This window comes from Hesperophylax consimilis, chromosome 5 (genome assembly GCF_061612785.1).
Source record: "Hesperophylax consimilis isolate HC1 chromosome 5, BYU_Hcon_1.0, whole genome shotgun sequence".
Classification (NCBI taxonomy): Eukaryota; Metazoa; Arthropoda; class Insecta; order Trichoptera; family Limnephilidae; genus Hesperophylax; species Hesperophylax consimilis.
The window spans coordinates 9,910,581-9,931,080 of record NC_142840.1 but is presented as its reverse complement, the minus strand read 5'-3'; the positions used below and the strand labels follow the sequence as shown (position 1 = coordinate 9,931,080).

Below are 20,500 nucleotides of genomic sequence, written 5' to 3'. Positions count from 1 at the left end.
TTATTATTTATTGGATAATTTGTATAGCGCCGCTTTTGTGAGTTATCACCTCAGGGGCGCTTTACAGTTGAAGATGGAGACTCTGCAGCACGAATCCTAGGTAGTAAAGAAACTGGACCAGCTGCTGCAGCGAAAGAGTCCACCGCGTCCACCAACAGTGCCAGCACGACGTTCGTCATGCGTCCAGGTATGTGTCTGCTGCTAATAAAGCGCTGACACACTATCCTCTCACATATGCCAGACCTTGGCAGCACCGCTGTGACGTTCGACGAAGATAGAAGATGGAGACTCTGCAGCAAGAATCCTAGGTGGTGAAGAAACTGGACCAGCTGCTGCAGCGAGAGAGTCCACCGCGTCCATCAACAGCGTCCAGGTACTCACACTCTATTATGTTATTTGTACATATTATATTATGTAACTCCTGCGCCAAACTCAATATCTAGTTCTCTTCATTGGCGTAGAAATACATAAAAAAAAAAATTCACCATTTTTATGTATTTGAATTATGATTATTATTGTAACAGTGTTTTAATTTAAATAAAAAAAATATGTTTTTAATTACAACGAAGTGTAAGTCTTTATTTTTTTTTGAGAACGGCAACATAATTTATACCTTCCTATGTATGTTTGGTGCTATTCATTAAATTTAAGACAGTCATCGGACATAGAACTATAACATCATCAGCTGTAAAAGGAATGAAGGAAAGAGGCACTTAAAGCTTAGAATACGTTGCGGGTAAGCGGGGTAAGTCTTCAGGACGATGCACCACGTCGTGTAACATTTGGAATCGGGCCGCTAACAACAATACTCCTTTCGTAGATGGCGATAAGATTTAATTCCCGGCTTAAAACCAGCCGCCTGTTTTGATTTATGCAAGTAAAATACATCTCAAAAAAAGTGTTTTATTTTATTTTGCGAAGCTTAGGGACAAATATTGAAATGTTATTCGATAATATGTTAAATAACTTAATTTTCCAAATTATACAATAAAATCATAACCGTAAATTGGTTCATAAGGTTCAGATTTTGAACTAAAAAAGCAGTTTTATTCTCTCTTCGACTCTTTATTTTTTTATAATATAATATATTTTATAATATAAAGAATGTTTATAAGCGGTCAATCACCTTAATGGAAAGACGTAATATTTCTTAGTAAAATTTAACTCACTTCTTAATAAACTCATTAATGTAAAAAGTTAAACAACAATATAGATCAATATATAGATAATTTTACCATCCTTGATGATGCGGCAACTCCGACTTAAAAGTTTAGTTTTTATGATCTCGTATCAAGTTATTGGGAAACTAGACCCAATATCTTCATGAATCAAAGACACATACTACTGTGCAATTCTAAATAAAATATGCTGCATCCAAATAAAAATGGATATTTCATATTAAATTGCTTTAAAGAAAGCAACGTAGATTTTAACATTTTTTTTACTAAGAACCTCATTTTGTCCTTTTTGGAACAACTGAAGGAAAACAGGATAACAGCTGAGATCTACATTCCAATCAATACTTTGGATAAAACTACACCAAGCTCTATTCGCAAATAGATGCAAGCAAATTCTTAGATTGTTGATGGCATAATTTTTTTTTAAACTCTGAAGAAAATTAGTTTAGTTAAAAAGATCACTATTTTTAATAGTTAACTGCGTTTTTCGAAATTTCATTGTGTAATGTATAGATCTTTCAAATGTGTATGACAGTTGAAAAAGCTCACGATGAAAGCTTCTATAATATTTGATCTCCTATAACCATGGAAGAGTGAACGGTAGAGACATCTAGCGATCTCCGCACATTAGGCGGGAATCTTTTCAAGGACGACAACGGACTTGGTTTATCGTGAAAGTTCGTTAGGAAAACCTTTGGTTTTCTTGAAAATTGTTGAATATTAAGAATAATTTAACAAAAATACGATTCTTCGGTAACAATTCGATAGTACAAGATTTCATAATTTTATAGGATATTCGATGCTTTAAATTTGTTGTTTAGGGCGTTGTTTTGGCGCGTAAGCGTTGTTGGCGGGAAATGGTGAAGCCACGCTTACTTTGGCGCCAATCTGCCATATTGAAATGTTTACTATAAAGGACGCGGGTTTTTTTTAGTAATAAACATAAAGCATAGTTTGATATTCATCGCTATAAAAAAAACATACTTTAATTATTAGAAAAAAAGTGTGTTTATGATTAAAATTGGCGTGGGGCAGTTTTAAAAAAATACGAATTAATGATGTAACTACAGCGTAAATATAATAGTTTTTTAAATGATTCGTAAGTTACAATCATGAAATCTCAGATTTGACCTTCAAACAGGTCACTTGGTGCCAGTTGGATCAATATCATAACCACACAGAATTTATGTTCTTCTAAAATAAATGATATTATCTTACGTGCAAATGCTGAAAATATTTTGTGTTGTCGTGATGGTTTAAAATGAAATAAGTTACAAAGTATTTTATGCCGTTTATGTAAATATTTTGACAGAGTAGTGGAAGGCATTATAATTCTTGTTTTCAATGTCTCATAGAGATGATGACCACTTGGAATTGACTTTAGCCTTTATGGGTTGGTTCTCGCATTCCTTGAGTTTACATAACGCATTATACGTGTACATTTGTTTTGTTTACATGTTATTGGAACTGTTAAAGATACAATGATGTTATTACCAAAAAATCACATAAAGGCAAATCCTGTATGTGGATATTATGTTAATTATTATCACATGTATTTGATTTTATAATAAAACATGAAATTGAGGATTATATTTTCCTTGCAGATAAATGGTACAAAATGAGGTTATTAAAAATTAAAAATAAACAGTGATTAAAATAAAACCAAAAATGACATAAAATATGATATTTTTACAGGAAGCTTTAGACCGAAAATAGTAATAATATAGTATTTAAAAAAAGACGAAGTTTCAGAAGAGCACATTATGCAATATTTAGAAAAAGTTTCAGAAAAGTACATAAATATTGTATTTTAGTGCAATACAAAAAGAAGAAATTTCAGAAAAGCGCAGTAATATTGTAGTACCGGTGCAATAAAAAACAAAAACAAGGGCATGAATCTAAGGCATTATGCATTACCATATGCATTACCAAAGGCGACACATGCCCTCAGGGCCTCCCAGTTCTAAATATAAAAATAATAAACATATGATTATTTAACGAGGAATAAAAAATATAGAGTTTTTTATCATCTAGAATTACAGTACACTCACTTCAGGACACGTGCCCCCCTGGGCGGTTGCTACGCCACAATTTAAATTTGTCGTAAATAATGTCATAATTGCAATCATTACATATATTGCCATTGAGAGTTTTAAAATATAATCGAGAGTGTACCTCGTCGTTCCGTGAATTAACCAACACGTGAACAGCCAAAGTTTTGTATAAGAAGGTTGGTGGTAGGTAGGTATAGGTATCTTCAATCCCGAAGGCAAAGCTTTGTGTTTCGTATCGGGGGCATTGGGGCCGCTTTGCAACAGGAGTTTTGTCATTTAAACTAATAACTTTTACCGCACTGGGGAAATATTGTCTTTGTCTTTTGGAATCGTCGCTGCGCGGCTTAAGTGCCCATAAATTGGGTTGCGTGAGGATTTGCAGGGTTGTACTAATAGTTGCAGGGAAGAAAAGGGTTATAAGTTATAAGTGCCAAAAATAATGCAATTACAAAGCCCCGTTCACAGATATACTGGTACTTAATTTATAAATCTTTGGCTGGTGTTCTTGGATTTTACGGTTACTGCTGAGTGAAAATCTGCGAAAAAAAGTTTCCTGAAAAATCTGAGTTTGAAAATTGAAACAATCAGGTGAAATATATACAAAACCACCTAAATATAACTAATACTTAACCTACTACATCTTAATATATAAACATTACGTGTCACTGTGTTCGTACACGCCAATCTCCGGAACCGCTCAACCGAATTCAATGAAATTATGTGAATATGCATGGTTGGTTTAACTATAATATCCTGTTTGAAACATTTGATAGTTTTGGACCCGATAGGTGGCGTTGTTGTCGAGATCTAATCTTAATATATAAACATTACGTGTCACTGTGTTCGTACACGCCAATCTCCGGAACCGCTCAACCGAATTCAATGAAATTATGTGAATATGTATGGTTGGTTTAACTATAATATCCTGTTTGAAACATTTGATAGTTTTGGACCCGATAGGTGGCGTTGTTGTCGAGATCTAATCTTAATATATAAACATTACGTGTCACTGTGTTCGTACACGCCAATCTCCGGAACCGCTCAACCGAATTCAATGAAATTATGTGAATATGTATGGTTGGTTTAACTATAATATCCTGTTTGAAACATTTGATAGTTTTGGACCCGATAGGTGGCGTTGTTGTCGAGATCTAATCTTAATATATAAACATTACGTGTCACTGTGTTCGTACACGCCAATCTCCGGAACCGCTCAACCGAATTCAATGAAATTATGTGAATATGTATGGTTGGTTTAACTATAATATCCTGTTTGAAACATTTGATAGTTTTGGACCCGATAGGTGGCGTTGTTGTCGAAATCTAATCTTAATATATAAACATTACGTGTCACTGTGTTCGTACACGCCAATCTCCGGAACCGCTCAACCGAATTCAATGAAATTATGTGAATATGTATGGTTGGTTTAACTATAATATCCTGTTTGAAACATTTGATAGTTTTGGACCCGATAGGTGGCGTTGTTGTCGAGATCTAATCTTAATATATTAACATTACGTGTCACTGTGTTCGTACACGCCAATCTCCGGAACCGCTCAACCGAATTCAATGAAATTATGTGAATATGTATGGTTGGTTTAACTATAATATCCTGTTTGAAACATTTGATAGTTTTGGACCCGATAGGTGGCGTTGTTGTCGAGATCTAATCTTAATATATAAACATTACGTGTCACTGTGTTCGTACACGCCAATCTCCGGAACCGCTCAACCGAATTCAATGAAATTATGTGAATATGTATGGTTGGTTTAACTATAATATCCTGTTTGAAACATTTGATAGTTTTGGACCCGATAGGTGGCGTTGTTGTCGAGATCTAATCTTAATATATTAACATTACGTGTCACTGTGTTCGTACACGCCAATCTCCGGAACCGCTCAACCGAATTCAATGAAATTATGTGAATATGTATGGTTGGTTTAACTATAATATCCTGTTTGAAACATTTGATAGTTTTGGACCCGATAGGTGGCGTTGTTGTCGAGATCTAATCTTAATATATAAACATTACGTGTCACTGTGTTCGTACACGCCAATCTCCGGAACCGCTCAACCGAATTCAATGAAATTATGTGAATATGTATGGTTGGTTTAACTATAATATCCTGTTTGAAACATTTGATAGTTTTTGACCCGATAGGTGGCGTTGTTGTCGAGATCTATTTTTTTTTCAGTTTTACATCCAAAAATACATACAATCACAAATTATAACTTCTCCACACCGCCCCCTCAATATTTTTTGATGCAATTTGACGGATTTTTATAAGAAGGGTCGTAATTAATTTTTAAGTTGTGTAAGCTTTATATATTCACCAAATCGCACTACAATAAATTAAAATTCATTAATTTAATTTTAAACTTTAGAATTTACATTTTATTTATTTATTATGCTTGAATATGAGATGAATAGAAAATGTACATCGAAGGTGTTTTCGATGGTTCGTATTCGCACGGCAATCTATCACACTGTCAAAGAAATGTTAAAAGTATAAAATATAAGACGGTACAGGTCGCATTTTTACTTATTTTCTATCGTACTAAACAATAATCACGATTTGCTGAAATGATCGATATAAAATGATACGTCAAATATCTACGATGGCTGTGACTTTCGCATTTATTCCATGTACGTCAAATGCATAAAATATCATATCCGACAACAGATACAAAGCGGTCTAAATAAAATGAGGTCTATATAGAAGGGCGGTCTGTAACAACCTCAGACCGGGCCCACTAGTTCAAAATAAAATAAATATTTTTTGGGAATAAAACTAATGACTGCATTACAAATTTTATATGTGTAAACATACAATCAACCAAATTCTGTTGAATTTTGTGCTCGAAAACTTCAGAAATAGCAATAATTCACCAACTTTTGATAATCATTCTAGATATCAAATATTGTATCGTACTAAATATACAAATAAATATATATTTTCAAATAAACGCTGATTTATCAGCACTGAACTGAACTGAACTGGAATAGATACTAATTTAGAGTAAAAATATGTAAGTGACACTTGCGTCTTCATTCCCTTCAAATAGCGGGGAATCAATGTGGATTCTTTTGACGATATTGTACTGCGGTCGGAAAACGACGTCTGACCGGAGAAGAACCTTCGAAAGCAGAATTGCCACCCGCATGCCAGGACAAAGCTCTCATGTCGTATTAACACTATTGTGTCTTGCGGTTGGTGGCGCATCTCTCCTCGCATCTCCTCACATCCCTCCCTTCTCAACATCATTTGGTACTGTCTCAAAGGACCGCCACGCCATTTATTTACAAACTTGCATCAAGTATCATTTTATTATTATTTTTACATACTTATTGACTTTTTATTGTTCTGAATATGTGGTACGAGGTACTAGGTACCAGCATCAAATTAAAAGAGTTCAATAAAATCATCCGTCGGAATTTTGTGAATGTACTGAACCCTGGAAAAAACTGTCACAGAATTAGACTTCTTGCTCTAAGTTATCTTGTAAAGCCGGAATAAACTGCTCAATAAACTTCCAAATAAATTGAGTTAAGCTGATAAAATGCATTGTCATCAACAAAGACTCTATCTGCCAGTATTCAGTTCAACGGATGTAGGAAAGTGGGTTAGTTGCCGTTTCCTAAATTTGAAGATTTATTTAATAATGGTAACTGCTCTTGTTCAATATGTTTTTTTTACATCTCATATTATTGCACTTTCACAAGTACCCACCTAGGCATCAAAAAAGGTTTTATTTCAATGAAACAAGGATATTGGTATATTTTGGGTAATTTAATATCCAATTAAGAATAAAAATATTTCGATTTTATGTTAATTTTATGGCTCTATAGTAAGCGTTCAAAAATAAAAATATATGGTTTGAAAGGGAGATACGTAAATACGATTGTTAGAGGGAGCGCGCTAATATTATTGATCAGTTATAAATAAGGGAGAAACGTGAAATTATTTAATAAAACACAACTTGTTTATAATAGAATAAAAATCTCTCGACAAATGCCTGAGTTGCATTTAAAGATACACAGTGATTTTTTTTCATACCTATAACACGGTAAATTACAGAAGTTAAATTGAATGATAAACTCTAACTAACTAACTAACTAACTAACCATCACGCCGTTTCCCCGCAGGGGTAGGCAGAGAGGACGGACCGCCAAACAACTCGGTCTTGGCACACACTCCTTGCCTCATTCAAAAAACCAAATTCAGAAAACTGTGTGTATCATGGGAAAAGAACCCTAGTATTTTAATCCGTGGGTCTGAGACGAAGAGGCTATCGTTCGATGAGAACGATGTCTCTGACTTTTTTTCGGATGACGATCTAACGGGTTACTCTCTTTTTCCTTCCAGCTCCAGTGAACCCGTGGCTTCAACGTTGCGAAACTGGAAAGAGCGCCTTCGACCAAGGACACAGAAATCAATATAAGCAGCAGTCCACTCCCGAATTAACATGATTACGGAACATAATTATTATTAGGATAATCATGGAACGTATGTCTGAGTGAGACAGCATGACCGAGGCGTATAAAAAGGCATGTCTATTGTAACTCGTCTTCTTTTCAATATCAAGTTCTTTTGTTGTTCACTTGTATCAATACTTGTACTACCTACCTAAATAAAAACGCATTGTAACGGAGTACCCACATACTTTCATTAAGAAGAAATCTGGATGATCGGTACGGCAAATCAATACATTTACCTACTTCATTTGGAACTTGTGTCAAGAATCATACAACTGAAGCTGCGAGGTAAGGGAGATGATCTTTGGAAAACGGAATTACCTACTTAAATTGGAACTTATGTCAAGAATCATACAACTGAAGCCGCGAAGTAAGGGAGATGATCTTTGGAAAACGTAATTACCTACTTAAATTGGAACTTGTGTCAAGAATCATACAACTGAAGCCGCGAGGTAAGGGAGATGATCTTTGGAAAACGTAATTACCTACTTAAATTGGAACTTGTGTCAAGAATCATACAACTGAAGCCGCGGGGTAAGGGAGATGATCTTTGGTAAACGTAATTACCTACTTAAATTGGAACTTGTGTCAAGAATCATACAACTGAAGCTGCGAGGTAAGGGAGATGATCTTTGGAAAACGTAATTACCTACTTAAATTGGAACTTGTGTCAAGAATCATACAACTGAAGCCGCGAGGTAAGGGAGATGATCTTTGGAAAACGTAATTACCTACTTAAATTGGAACTTGTGTCAAGAATCATACAACTGAAGCCGCGAGGTAAGGGAGATGATCTTTGGAAAACGTAATTACCTACTTAAATTGGAACTTGTGTCAAGAATCATACAACTGAAGCCGCGAGGTAAGGGAGATGATCTTTGGAAAACGGAATTACCTACTTAAATTGGAACTTGTGTCAAGAATCATACAACTGAAGCTGCGAGGTAAGGGAGATGATCTTTGGAAAACGGAATTACCTACTTAAATTGGAACTTGTGTCAAGAATCATACAACTGAAGCTGCGAGGTAAGGGAGATGATCTTTGGAAAACGTATTTCCCTACTTAATTTTAAGGTTCAATGTTTTCTATTTGTCTATACTAGAAAAATACAATGTCACATGTTTGGTAAGTACCTACCTCCTATTTTTATAAATAATAATGAAACGTTCTAGATGGACCATTTAAAAAAAAAAAATAGTAAAAAGACAAATAACTTTGTTTACATCACTTTATTTGTACACAATCAACGTGTTTCGTGAACAATGTTCACTTCTTCAGGATCAAACGTATACTAAACTTAAAAATTAAATATACATTACATAATAATAATTAATTCAACCTACAATACCTATAATGATAATTCAACCTACCTACAGAGTCTAGTGTTGACGTATTTTTATGTCTGCGTTAAATTAATAAAAAAACCACAAAAATCAATAGTGAACTAAGCTTAAATTACTCAAATATCCTTAATCAAAGACCGCGCATCTAACCAGTGCTTTTTATCTCGTGAAGTGGCGTTATTTTCAGTGTTTTGGTCTTCACAAAAAACTGACACAAACTGTCAAACTATTCTGAAACGAGCCAGCCTCTATAAAACACAAAAGTGCCATATTTCTACAAACTTACGTGAAACTATCACTACTAACATCATATAATCAATATTATCAATCGTGAAATCAATTTTTATATTAAATTCACCATGAATACACAGTGCATCGCTTGTGATAAAAACATTGACACTCCAGCTGATTTCATATCTTGTGCTATTTGTGAAAACACCTACCATCTTACTTGCGCTGAGTATGTGGAAACCTCACGCCGTGCAGCTAGAAATATACAGTGGAAATGCAAAAAGTGCCTTAAAAGTTTAAAAAATAACAAAACTAAAACCTTGTTATGTGAGATATCAAATGATCAAGAGCCATCTATCGTCAAACATGCCAAGCAGACAATACAACCATCAAAATCTGCAAACAGTCAGTCAAGCGGCACTGACAAATTCCAAAACTCAAATATAGATAGCGCAAACCAAGGTCTTCTCACCTCTGAACTATTTATTGAAGAACTGTCCAATTTTAAAACAGCTATAATGGAATTTGTGGAAAAAAAATTTGACTCATATACCCAAAAATATGAATCAATCATATCGCAAAACAAAGAAATCATAAATTCAATTAAATTTATATCGGAACAACACGATGAATTGGAAAAGCGTATAATCGAGATCGAAAGATCACAGAAACAAGTCAATACTGATATGATCGAAGTAAATACGCAAAATTCTGCCCTACAAAACACTATCTCCCAACAAGAAGACAAAATTGACAGGCTGGAGTACCTAGCCCAAATATGCAATATCGATATAAGAGGTATTCCAGAATCTAACACCGAAAATAATATTGAAACCCTAAAAAAAATATCAAAGATTATTAATTACGGAGATACCACTACACCCTTGCAATCTGAAATTACAAAAATATACAGGCTAGGACCGAAACTGTCCGAGAAGAATCCCAGTGACGTTCAACAATATTACATCTCGTGATGACTTCTTAAACAAAATCAAAGCATATAAAAAATCCGCTACCACCGGCACAAATAAACTAAATAAAGCGGACTTGGGACTATCGCAAGAAGCCAACCGGATTTATGTGTCTGAACACCTAACACAAAAAAGAAAATTTCTACTCTCTCAAACTAAAAAATTTGCTAGAGAAAATAACTTTAAACACTCTTGGACGACTTCTGGGCGTATTCTACTAAGACAAACTGATACCTCCAAAATTATTACGATAAAAAATGTCCTTGATCTTGATCGAGAAAAATGTCAACTACTATGACTGATGATAAATGGTATCCCAACATTAACCTTTACTGTGCTGCAAAACGATAATCATTCAGTTAATATTATTGATATTATTTGCATCGCAAGTTTTTATATGAATCTCACCACAAAAATAATGTAAATACTCAAAATAATGGATTTCAACTCCCTTTAGTAGTGTTTTCTTCCATCAGCACAATTGTTATAATAATTGCTAATCTTCACTATTTACTATTCCTATTATATGTTTCCTCCTTTGGCAAAAACTCAAGTTTCTTAATGCCGTCTAAGATAAAAATATGTCATTCCGTAAATAATATTTTCCTTGCCAGCTTTTACCGCTATTAACAATTCATATACCCAAAATATACAAAATAATGCAAAAAAAAAAATATTTGTGTAAAAATAATGCATTCTTACCTTCTTTAGTAGCTTTTTTTTGTACCAGCAAAATTATTATAATAATTGCAAATCTTATTACATACCTAACTCACGATTTTTTAACATTCCTTAAGATAAAAGTAGATTATTCTGTAAATATTACTTTCCATGCATGCTTTTGCATGAGTCATATTATTAACAATTCACATACTCAAAATAATATACTCTTATTTTCTCTAATAGTCTTCTTATGTATCAGCATAATTATTGTAATAGTTGCTTATCTCACTTTCAAATATCCTTACAATACTTACCAATTGGCAATTACCTTACTTGGTCCAAATTCTAGCCTTCTTATTATTCTTATTATTCTTTAAGGAAAATGTAGATCATTTCGTTAATAGTATTTTATACTCATGTTTTGCATACTCTCGCCATGTAACCACATAACCACCAACAGCAAAAAAAAAAAATTGCATCTGTTCTTACCCAAGGTTCACTGTCAATACTTTATATAATTATCTCGACTTGGAAAGAAATTTACTGCAAATTCTCAGGCTCCTTTCTAACTACATATTTATACATTTCAAAAAGCATTGCAACTGTTTACTTTATTTTAACTCACTTATCACAAACAAAGAGTAATATAAATATAAATTCTAATGATATATAACCAACATGATGAAATCGATAGTATCACAATGCCGACTACTGAAATAATCTGTGAAGATAATTATAAAATTATGCAATTCGACTGGGGATCTAATAAAATTAATATTGTTCATCAGAATATTAGAACTATGGATAATTTGGACGACTTTATTTTATTTATGGATGAAATAAAATCTGTGGTAAAGTTCCATGTAATAATTTTCACTGAATGCAGATTAAGTGATTCTTATATCACCAAACAAATTTCAGGCTATAATGAATATCACACAACAACACATATTAATCAAAATAGCGGAGTGGTAGTTTATATCGATATCACATTAAATTCTCTTGTTCAAGAAATAGACATACATCAGTGTAATTGCTTTAAAATTAACATAAATAAGACTTTATGTATCCTAGCTATATACAGGTCTCCATCGTTCAATGACATCCACCCTTTCCTGAATTCAAATTTAAATTAAAATTTTTATTTTATTTTCTTTTATTTTAATTTTATTTCTATTATTTTCATTTTATTAAAATACGTAAAAACTTTAAAAAATAACATGTTAAAAAATATTGTATGATAATTATGTGATACAAGCGCCTGATTTATTTCTTCTGTTTACAAATTTAAATTTTTATTACAAATTCAAATTTTTATTTTTATTTTATTCTCTTTTATTTTTATTTTATTTCTATTATTTTCATTTTATTTTACTGTTTATTTTATTATGTATTAAAATATAGTAATATAAAGGCTACATGTATCCTCGCTTTCACTCTTGTAATCTCTCAAAATAAATTGTATCGGTGATTTCACCATTAAGTATATTCACTGTCAATTTGACTGTCCTAGAACGGGACACCTTCCTAGTTGGACAGTCAAAATCTATGCTGTAATATTTTTGTAACAAACAAATAAATAAATAAAAAAAAATAAAAAAAATATGGGCGGAAAGGGCAGAAGGGAGGGGGAGGGGTAAGAATGGGGAAGAAACATGTTGATTGTGAACAAATAAAGTGATGTAAACAAAGTTATTTGTGTTTTTACTAAAATAAATAATGCCATCACAAAGTGAAAACCTTTCCGAAGAAGTTTTCTTCGAAAAATCAAAAAATATATATTGTGAAAATGTGGGAGGATGTTTACAAATATTAGCATTCCGTGATCTGTGTGCTTCAGAGATAATCTCTCTCAGATACGTGATGTTTATATTGAATAATGTGTTTGGATTCCGTTACTTAATCTGTGAATATTCCAGACACCATCACCATCACCATTACCATCGACCCAGATGTCCCATGGCCGATCCCAGGAGACATTCAGTCAAAAGTCGCAAATAATTTTATAATTGACTATAAGTGCATTTTCGGATTATGTGTGACGTGAATCTGTAACACATTCCGCAGCAGGGCAATTATCGAGGCTGGATTTCCGCTTTTTCAATCATTCAACCAACCATTCGCAATCTGGCTGACAAGGGAACACCATCCTCCGGTATCCAGTTCCCGCTAGCGAAGGAGTATGGCCAAGTGAAATTCCTTAAGTGTATCCATGGTTGTATGTATTACTGCTGGGATGACCAGTCTTCTTAATTTTATGATCTGGATGGTTATGCATCCACAAATTCTCACTAGCGAAGGAGTATAGGTAACGCAACGAAAGAAGGAAGCAATAAAAATGCTTAGAATTGATGTATTGGTCTATCTGTGTGAACGTCAAGCGCCGCCCACTAACGCGATAAGGCTCTCTGTCTTGCTTACGCTCACTTATTGTAACTAGTTAGAAGAGAGGCAAGTTTTAACAATACCGTTACGGGGTATACTTACGGGGTGTCCTATTCATTCAGTTCGTAATTTGATTTAAACATACGTGCACCTACATATCGCAAGTGAAATAATTATCAATTTTTGAATTTGAAATAATAAATAGTTTTCATCATTTTTAATTCGAATTAGTAGATTTACAGAGTGTTTTTAAAGTGTGCAAGTGAATATTTATTACGACATCATGGAGTCCTGTTACAAAACGGGACGTGGCAAATCACTGAATGGACAAAGTCGTGAAATTTTATTCCGCGTGTTTAATTATTTTATGCATAATATAAAAAACGGTGGTCAATTTTTAAGCATGACTGACTTATATGATTTGACGTCTAAGGCAACTGGAGTATCGCAGACTAGTATTCGACGTATCGTAACTGGAGTGGCAAAGGAAGCAGAAACACAACCGTCATCATCGTCAACTCAACGACCAACCTTCAGCACACCAGGGAAGAAACGACGCAGACTATCAACCAAATCAGATGTAGATGATTTCGATAAGGAAGTTATTAGAAGATGTGTGTATGATTTTCATTTAGTTCATAAGTCTTTGCCAACGATGAAAAAGATTCATAGAGTTCTGAAAGGGGACATCGACTACGCAGGGTGTATAACTACGTTAAGGAAAGTTGTTCACAATTTGGGTTTTTGATGGAGAAAAACAGAAACAAACCGAAAGTTGCTTATTGAAAAAAATGATATCCGACTTAAACGTACCACATATCTCACTAAATTAGAAGAATATAGGAATGACGGACGTCCAATTGTGTATTCTGATGAAACATACATTCATAGTACACATACAACACCGCGTGCGTGGACTGACAACTCCAATAAAGGAGCTAAAGTTCCTGTGTCTAAAGGCAAACGTCTAATAATACTTCATGCATGCAGTGAAAATGGTTTTGTACCCAACGCACTGTTAACATTTAAATCTGATCAGAGGACTGGCGACTACCATGGTGCTATGAATTCTGCCAATTACAGAAAATGGATCACGGAAAAGGTTTTGCCAAATCTGGAACCAAAATCTGTGCTTGTTATAGACAATGCGTCATACCACAATGAAGAATGCGAAAGGATCCCGACATCAAGTTCAAGAAAAGGAGTTATGCTGACCTGGTTGGAAAAGCATGGAATACCGTATCCGATTAAAAACACAATACCAATATTGTATGATATTATTAAGCTCCACAAGATACGAGTCAAGAAATACATTCTGGACCAATTGCTGGAAAAGCATGGTCACTCAGTATTGCGTCTGCCACCATACCACCCGGAGCTGAACCCAATCGAACTCTGTTGGGGAATAATAAAAGGACGCGTAGCTGTCAGGAATGTTACTTTTACGATGGATTCCGTCCAGACTTTACTTGGAGAAGAAGTTGTCGCAATTAATGCCCAGACATTCAAAGACATTTTTAGAAAGGTCAAGGAACAAGAGGATAAATACGAAAAATTAGAACCCAAGATCGATACTTACACTGATGAATTCACAATACATCTTGGGGAATCAGATGAAGATACCTCCGTTGGATCATCTTTGGGATCTTCAATCAGTGGGGAAATAAGTGGTATAGGTGAACTTTTAGATGATTCTGACTAATGTGCTAAAGGTCCAGTGGGATAGTTTTTATCGTAAATTATTGATATTATCTCACTGTTCTTAAAAATTTTGTTGCTTATATTTTCATTTCATTTATATACTTTTTATCTCCATCATAACTTTATTTATACTATTTTTTTCTCATGTTAAAGTATTTTATCATGTTAATATGTACTGCCTTTATTATTTATGTAAAAGCCCTCTGGGCGCAAAACAAAATAAATAAAGAAACAACTAACAAATTAATGTTCTCCAAAACGAGCTTGAAAAAAAAAATCATTTGTCATATACTTGGTTTATAAATGTGTAAAATCTACTACTTAAGAAATTCTAAAAATTATAGTACTTTATTTAAAATTAAATATCTAGTCATATAAACATTGGGAACTCATATGTCATAAATATATTGGTTTATAAATGTGTACATTCTAATTATACAATTATAAATGTTCTCTAAAAAATGGTATGGAAAGAATCTCCTACTTATGATCTCACTGAAGAAACCACTCATTCACTCTGAATGCAATTATTGATGTTTTCCGAAATGACCCTGTAAAAAAAATCACATCTTTGCGATTCTTTCAAAGACATAAAGAAACCATCCCTTCGTTAAAATAGATAAATAAATATTCTAGGAAACGATAAAATTTTGGAAATGTGGGTTAATTAAACTTCTAGGAAATATATCAAATTAACATTAAACATGCTTTGTAAAATAAATATTTCTGGTCAGAATAATAATTATTCCCCGAAAAACAATTAGGTATAAATTCCAATTGCCGTAATTTCCGTGAATTAGGGTCATTATCGATGGAAGTTTGTTATGTACAGCATTCTTACATAAATGACTAAGAATTGTTAGCAATACCATTGTCTTTTTTAAGAATACCTACCCATTTGAATTCAATCCTGAAAATTATCACAATAGTTTAGAAAAAAAAATGATAAACTTCAATATTTCAATAACGATGTCGTAAAACAAAATAAGTTTTATGTGACCGACTTCAACACGCTTTGGCTTAGAGTTCTCAATTGTGAAATAATCATCAATTGTTTTTTTTTTCAATCTTAAATCGAAACACGCTGTATGTAAGTTTTGCATCTGTGTGAGTACTGTGATGAAGCCAACTTAACTTGCGAGACCTATACCTACCTGTGACCAAGTGGAAATCCGTAAGGATACATTAACGGTGGAATAACAATATTTTTTGTTATAATAATCTGGCTGGATATAGGGGAAAAAAAACTATCGACCGGTATACCCAGTTTGCGAAGGACTATGATCAAGTGGTATACATGAGATAACATAGATTTCAAAGAAATGATGACCAGGCTTTTTGCTACGGATATGAGATCGCCATCCACCATTTCCTGCTGGCGAACAAGTATGGCCAAGTGGAATTCCGTGATTGTTTGTTGCCAGTAGGATAAAAAGGTTTCCAGCTGTAGTAACCTTATTATGGAAATGAGAACACCATACCAGATACCAGAAAATAGGAAACTGAACATCTTTATATAAAAAATATTCAGAATCGGCCATTGGTAAAGGGAAGTAACTATTGCAAAGAATGTCTCGTGTCATTAAATTAAATTAACTGCTCTTTTATTCCATTCTATTCATATGTTTTCTTCTTATTTTTATATCTTTTTTTTCTCTCTTATTTCTGTATATCCTAACAATCTTAAATAAAATGAAATATGGCTGCCATAATAAGGGCATGTGCCTAGTATGGTGGCTCTAGAAACAAAAAACTGTAATCATTCAAATTTTTATGAATAAAGAAACACAAAAAAAAAATACAACTACACCCAAAAGAGAAGGAATATGTCCGAGTGGAATCCCATCATTGTTTGTTGCAAGTGGGATGACAAGGCTTCCATCTTTAATAATCTTATTACGGATATGGGAATACCATCCAACGATACCTAAAGGAGAAGGAATATGTCCAAGTCTGGGCTATGGACCATTACAGCTATGATCCCTTCTTGATGAGGCTCCTCTATTTTATCTGACACCTTTTGGATCGGTGAGGTGCCTCGTGCAGTGTTTACTTGAACCTGTCAGCGGGTTACACCTGCCTTCCCGCTGAAATCCTCATCTCCTCCGACTGTGTATTTCTTCCGTTTATATTCTATTGTTTTCAAACGCATATATTCTTCAGGTTCTTCAACACCACCTTTCTAAATCATCTGTCAATTTATTTTATCTGTTATTTGGAATTGACGGGCACTTGATGAACCTCAATAGTAAAAGCCGAACGAAAAAATATATCAGAAAAAAATGGCCGGCAACCAAGCATTCCTCATTAGTATTCTTGTCAATGAGGATCACAATCCTGCTTTTGTGATAGTATTTTGAATACCTAGGTTGTATTATATGGGTAAGTTAGAGTGGTGATATTTCAGGTTTAGATGCTTGATATTTGCAGGTGTCTAGTTAGTCAGAAACTCCGGTCACCCTATATGGCAGGTAACATGTATCCAGGTAGGTAGGTTTAGTCCGTTCACCGCTCTTGCATCGAAGGACATGATTAATGTTGTTTTTGGCTGGGAATCTGTGCTCCGGCGGACAGAAAAGCGTCCACTTGTTGTCGGATGCTCTCAAAAGGTAGTGCGAGATGTTGTCGCGGATGTCATCTGCAATGAAACCGAAAATGGCGCTAAAACACCATAATAATAATAATAATATGTTTGGCTTTTCCGGAAACTATCGAACATATTATATCGGGATGTTCTATATTAGCACCGTCCGAGTATACATTTAGGCACAATCAAGTTTTAAAAATAATTCACCAAAATTTGGTAATTAAACATAACTTGATTGACTGCCGTAATGTAGTACCATATTATGAATACGAACCAAATTCATTTTTAGAAAACGAATTTTATAAAATATATTATGATAAAACTATACTAACAGACCGAGCGATTAGTCATAATAGACCCGATATAGTTTTACATGACAAAATTAAAAAAATAACTTATATCATTGATGTTGCTATTCCAAATTCCTGTAATATTCAAAAATCTGTTAGTGAAAAAATAAGAAAATACACAGATTTAGGAAATGAAATAAAAAGAATTTGGCATTCTCAGACTATAAAAATATTACCATTCGTTATTTCGGCTACTGGCATTATACCTAGCTCTCTAATTAAAAATTTAGGCGTATTAGATCTATCAAAAAATTTATATATAAAGATGCAAAAGTCGGTCATTTTGAATACATGTAGGATAACAAAAGATTTTTTAAATATTTATGTTGAGGGATCAGTAGGATTTATAGGCCCTGTTAGAAGTTCTACCGAGCCGAACCCTCTGATATGAAAATATCTGGAGACGGTGAATTTTTTTTTTTTTCCCATTTGATATCTGGTGATTTGACGTGTTGTTGTTCTTGTATTGTTTTGTATTTATTTTACTTATATAATGCACTTACATAGTGTTGATTGACTAGCTGATCATTTGTGGAAAAGTGAGTGGAAGGGTTAAGTTTTTCCTTTGGGGAAGACTTAACCCGGACAACTAAATCGGAAGTTTAAAAAAAAAAAATTGGATAACTTGTATAGCGCCGTTTTTGTGCAAAATCACCTCAAGGGCGCTGTACAAACTTATAATACATTTCTACAGTGATCTATGTTATTACTTAACTATTTATGGAGAAAATTTACAGTACAATACTTACCTGGTAGGTCACTTGAGATTAACACTTAATTAACATTATCTAATTGTTTATTGGCGAAATTTAGATACAGGATTTAGGACTTTATTGAAAAATTGAATATAACTGGACTTTCTCTTAGGAATGGTATATTTAATTTAAGGGTACGACAGCTTAAAAAGGTAAGTTTTCAGTTTAGACCTGAATTCTGTTGGACTTGTTATGGATCTTAGTTCCGGAGGGAGTTTATTCCAAGCCTTCGGCCCAGATACTCCGAAAGCGCGATCACCAAACTTAGTATTTGGCTTGCGCTTAGGTTCTATCAGTCTGCCTACAGCTGATGATGTTGCTGATCTAAGCGTTGACTGCCTCAGACCAGTGTTTTCCGGGACGCATAGTTCAGAGATGTAGGGTGGGGCCATTTCATTGATGGATTTAAACACCATCCAGCACAGTTTGTACTGGATTCTTTCAGGGCACTTGAGCCAGTGAAGGTTACGAAGGTGTTCTGAAATGTGCGAATATTTTGAAACCCCGGTTATGAGCCGTGCTGCTGCATTAAACACTGATTGAAGTTTGTCAATTTGATATTTTGGAAGGCTGGCATAAATGCTGTTGCAGTAATCGAGACGTGAGACTACGTAAGAGTTGACAAGTAGTTTTGTTGCTTCTGTAGGAAGGTTTCTTCGGACAGACTTGAGTTGTCTTGGGTGAAAAAAACCGGGGCTTACAGTCCTATTTATTTGACTTTTAAACGAAAAGTCTGAATCTTAATTGACACCGAGAAGTTTGACTGTTGTTTTTGGGATGATATCGCTGCCGGAAATAGTAATAGGTGAATTGTCTATGAAATGTTGACGTTTGTTTGTGGCTGCCCAGAGAAACTCAGTCTTAGATGGATTGAGCTTCAGCTTGTTTGAAGACATCCAACGAGTTATTGCTTCTAGACATTCAGTTATACGGATTTTGAGACTATTGATTTCATTTGGAGCGCAGTAAAAATAAACTTGCTGATCGTCAGCGTAGCAGTGAGACAAGAGATCAAATGACTCGATTATTTTGGCGACATCATTTGTAAAAAGGATGAAGAGAAGTGGACCCAAAACGGATCCCTGGGGTACCCCTGAAGAAAGTGTTGCGAAGTTGGAGAGTTTATTTCCAACCCTCACGGCTTGTAAGCGATTGGATAAATAGGATACCAGCCAATTTTTTACGTCGGAATTCAAACCAAATGTTTCCTCTAATCTCCTTATGAGGAATTCATGATCAATCGTGTCAAACGCTGCACTCATGTCTAGGAGTGAGATAAGTGATAACTTACCTGACTCTACAGCTAGAGTTATGTCTGATAGCATACGAAGTAGTCCGGTTTCAGTTGAGTGGAACTTTCTGCTTGCAGATTCACAATTTGCGAATAATTTATTTGAATTCAAGTGACTAGTTATTTGTGCAGCAGCAATTTTATCCAGGATTTTTGAAATGAAAGGTAAGTTTGAAACGGGTCGATAATTACCTAAGTTATCGGTGTCTAGTTGTGACTTTTTCAGTATTGTTTTAAATACAGCCGACTTGAGTGATTCAGGAAAGTCACCCGTGCTGAGTGATTTATTAAAAACGTGAACTAGGAATGAAGCTAAAATAATAGAACATTGTTTTTAGTAACAATCAGTCAGTGTAGGATCAAGACTGCACAGCTTATTAGGCGAGCTTAAAATTATTTTTTTACTTCTTCCAGCGTTGTGGGTTTGAAGAAAGACAAAATTCCTTTAGAATTAATAGTGAATATTGGTAGAGGGGCGTGAGATGTGGAGGCACGACTGAATACAATTTT

At 34.2% G+C, this 20,500-nt stretch overlaps 2 protein-coding genes across 2 annotated transcripts in view; both read left to right on the top strand.

Moving 5' to 3' along the window:
* Positions 1 to 20,500, top strand: part of LOC149423502 (fatty acid hydroxylase domain-containing protein 2-like) — a 589,487-nt gene that overhangs the window by 503,461 nt on the left and 65,526 nt on the right. The gene's annotated exons all lie outside the window — the stretch shown is intronic.
* Positions 14,069 to 15,628, top strand: LOC149423505 (uncharacterized). The gene has a single exon (XM_089631985.1). It carries the CDS (start codon positions 14,370 to 14,372, stop codon positions 15,006 to 15,008), a length of 639 nt encoding a protein of 212 aa, XP_089488111.1. The 5' UTR covers positions 14,069 to 14,369; the 3' UTR covers positions 15,009 to 15,628.

Coding starts and splice junctions, on each gene's coding strand:
- LOC149423505 (XM_089631985.1), top strand. CDS start 14,370: ATGAATTCTGCCAATTACAGAAAATGGATCACGGAAAAGGTTTTGCCA.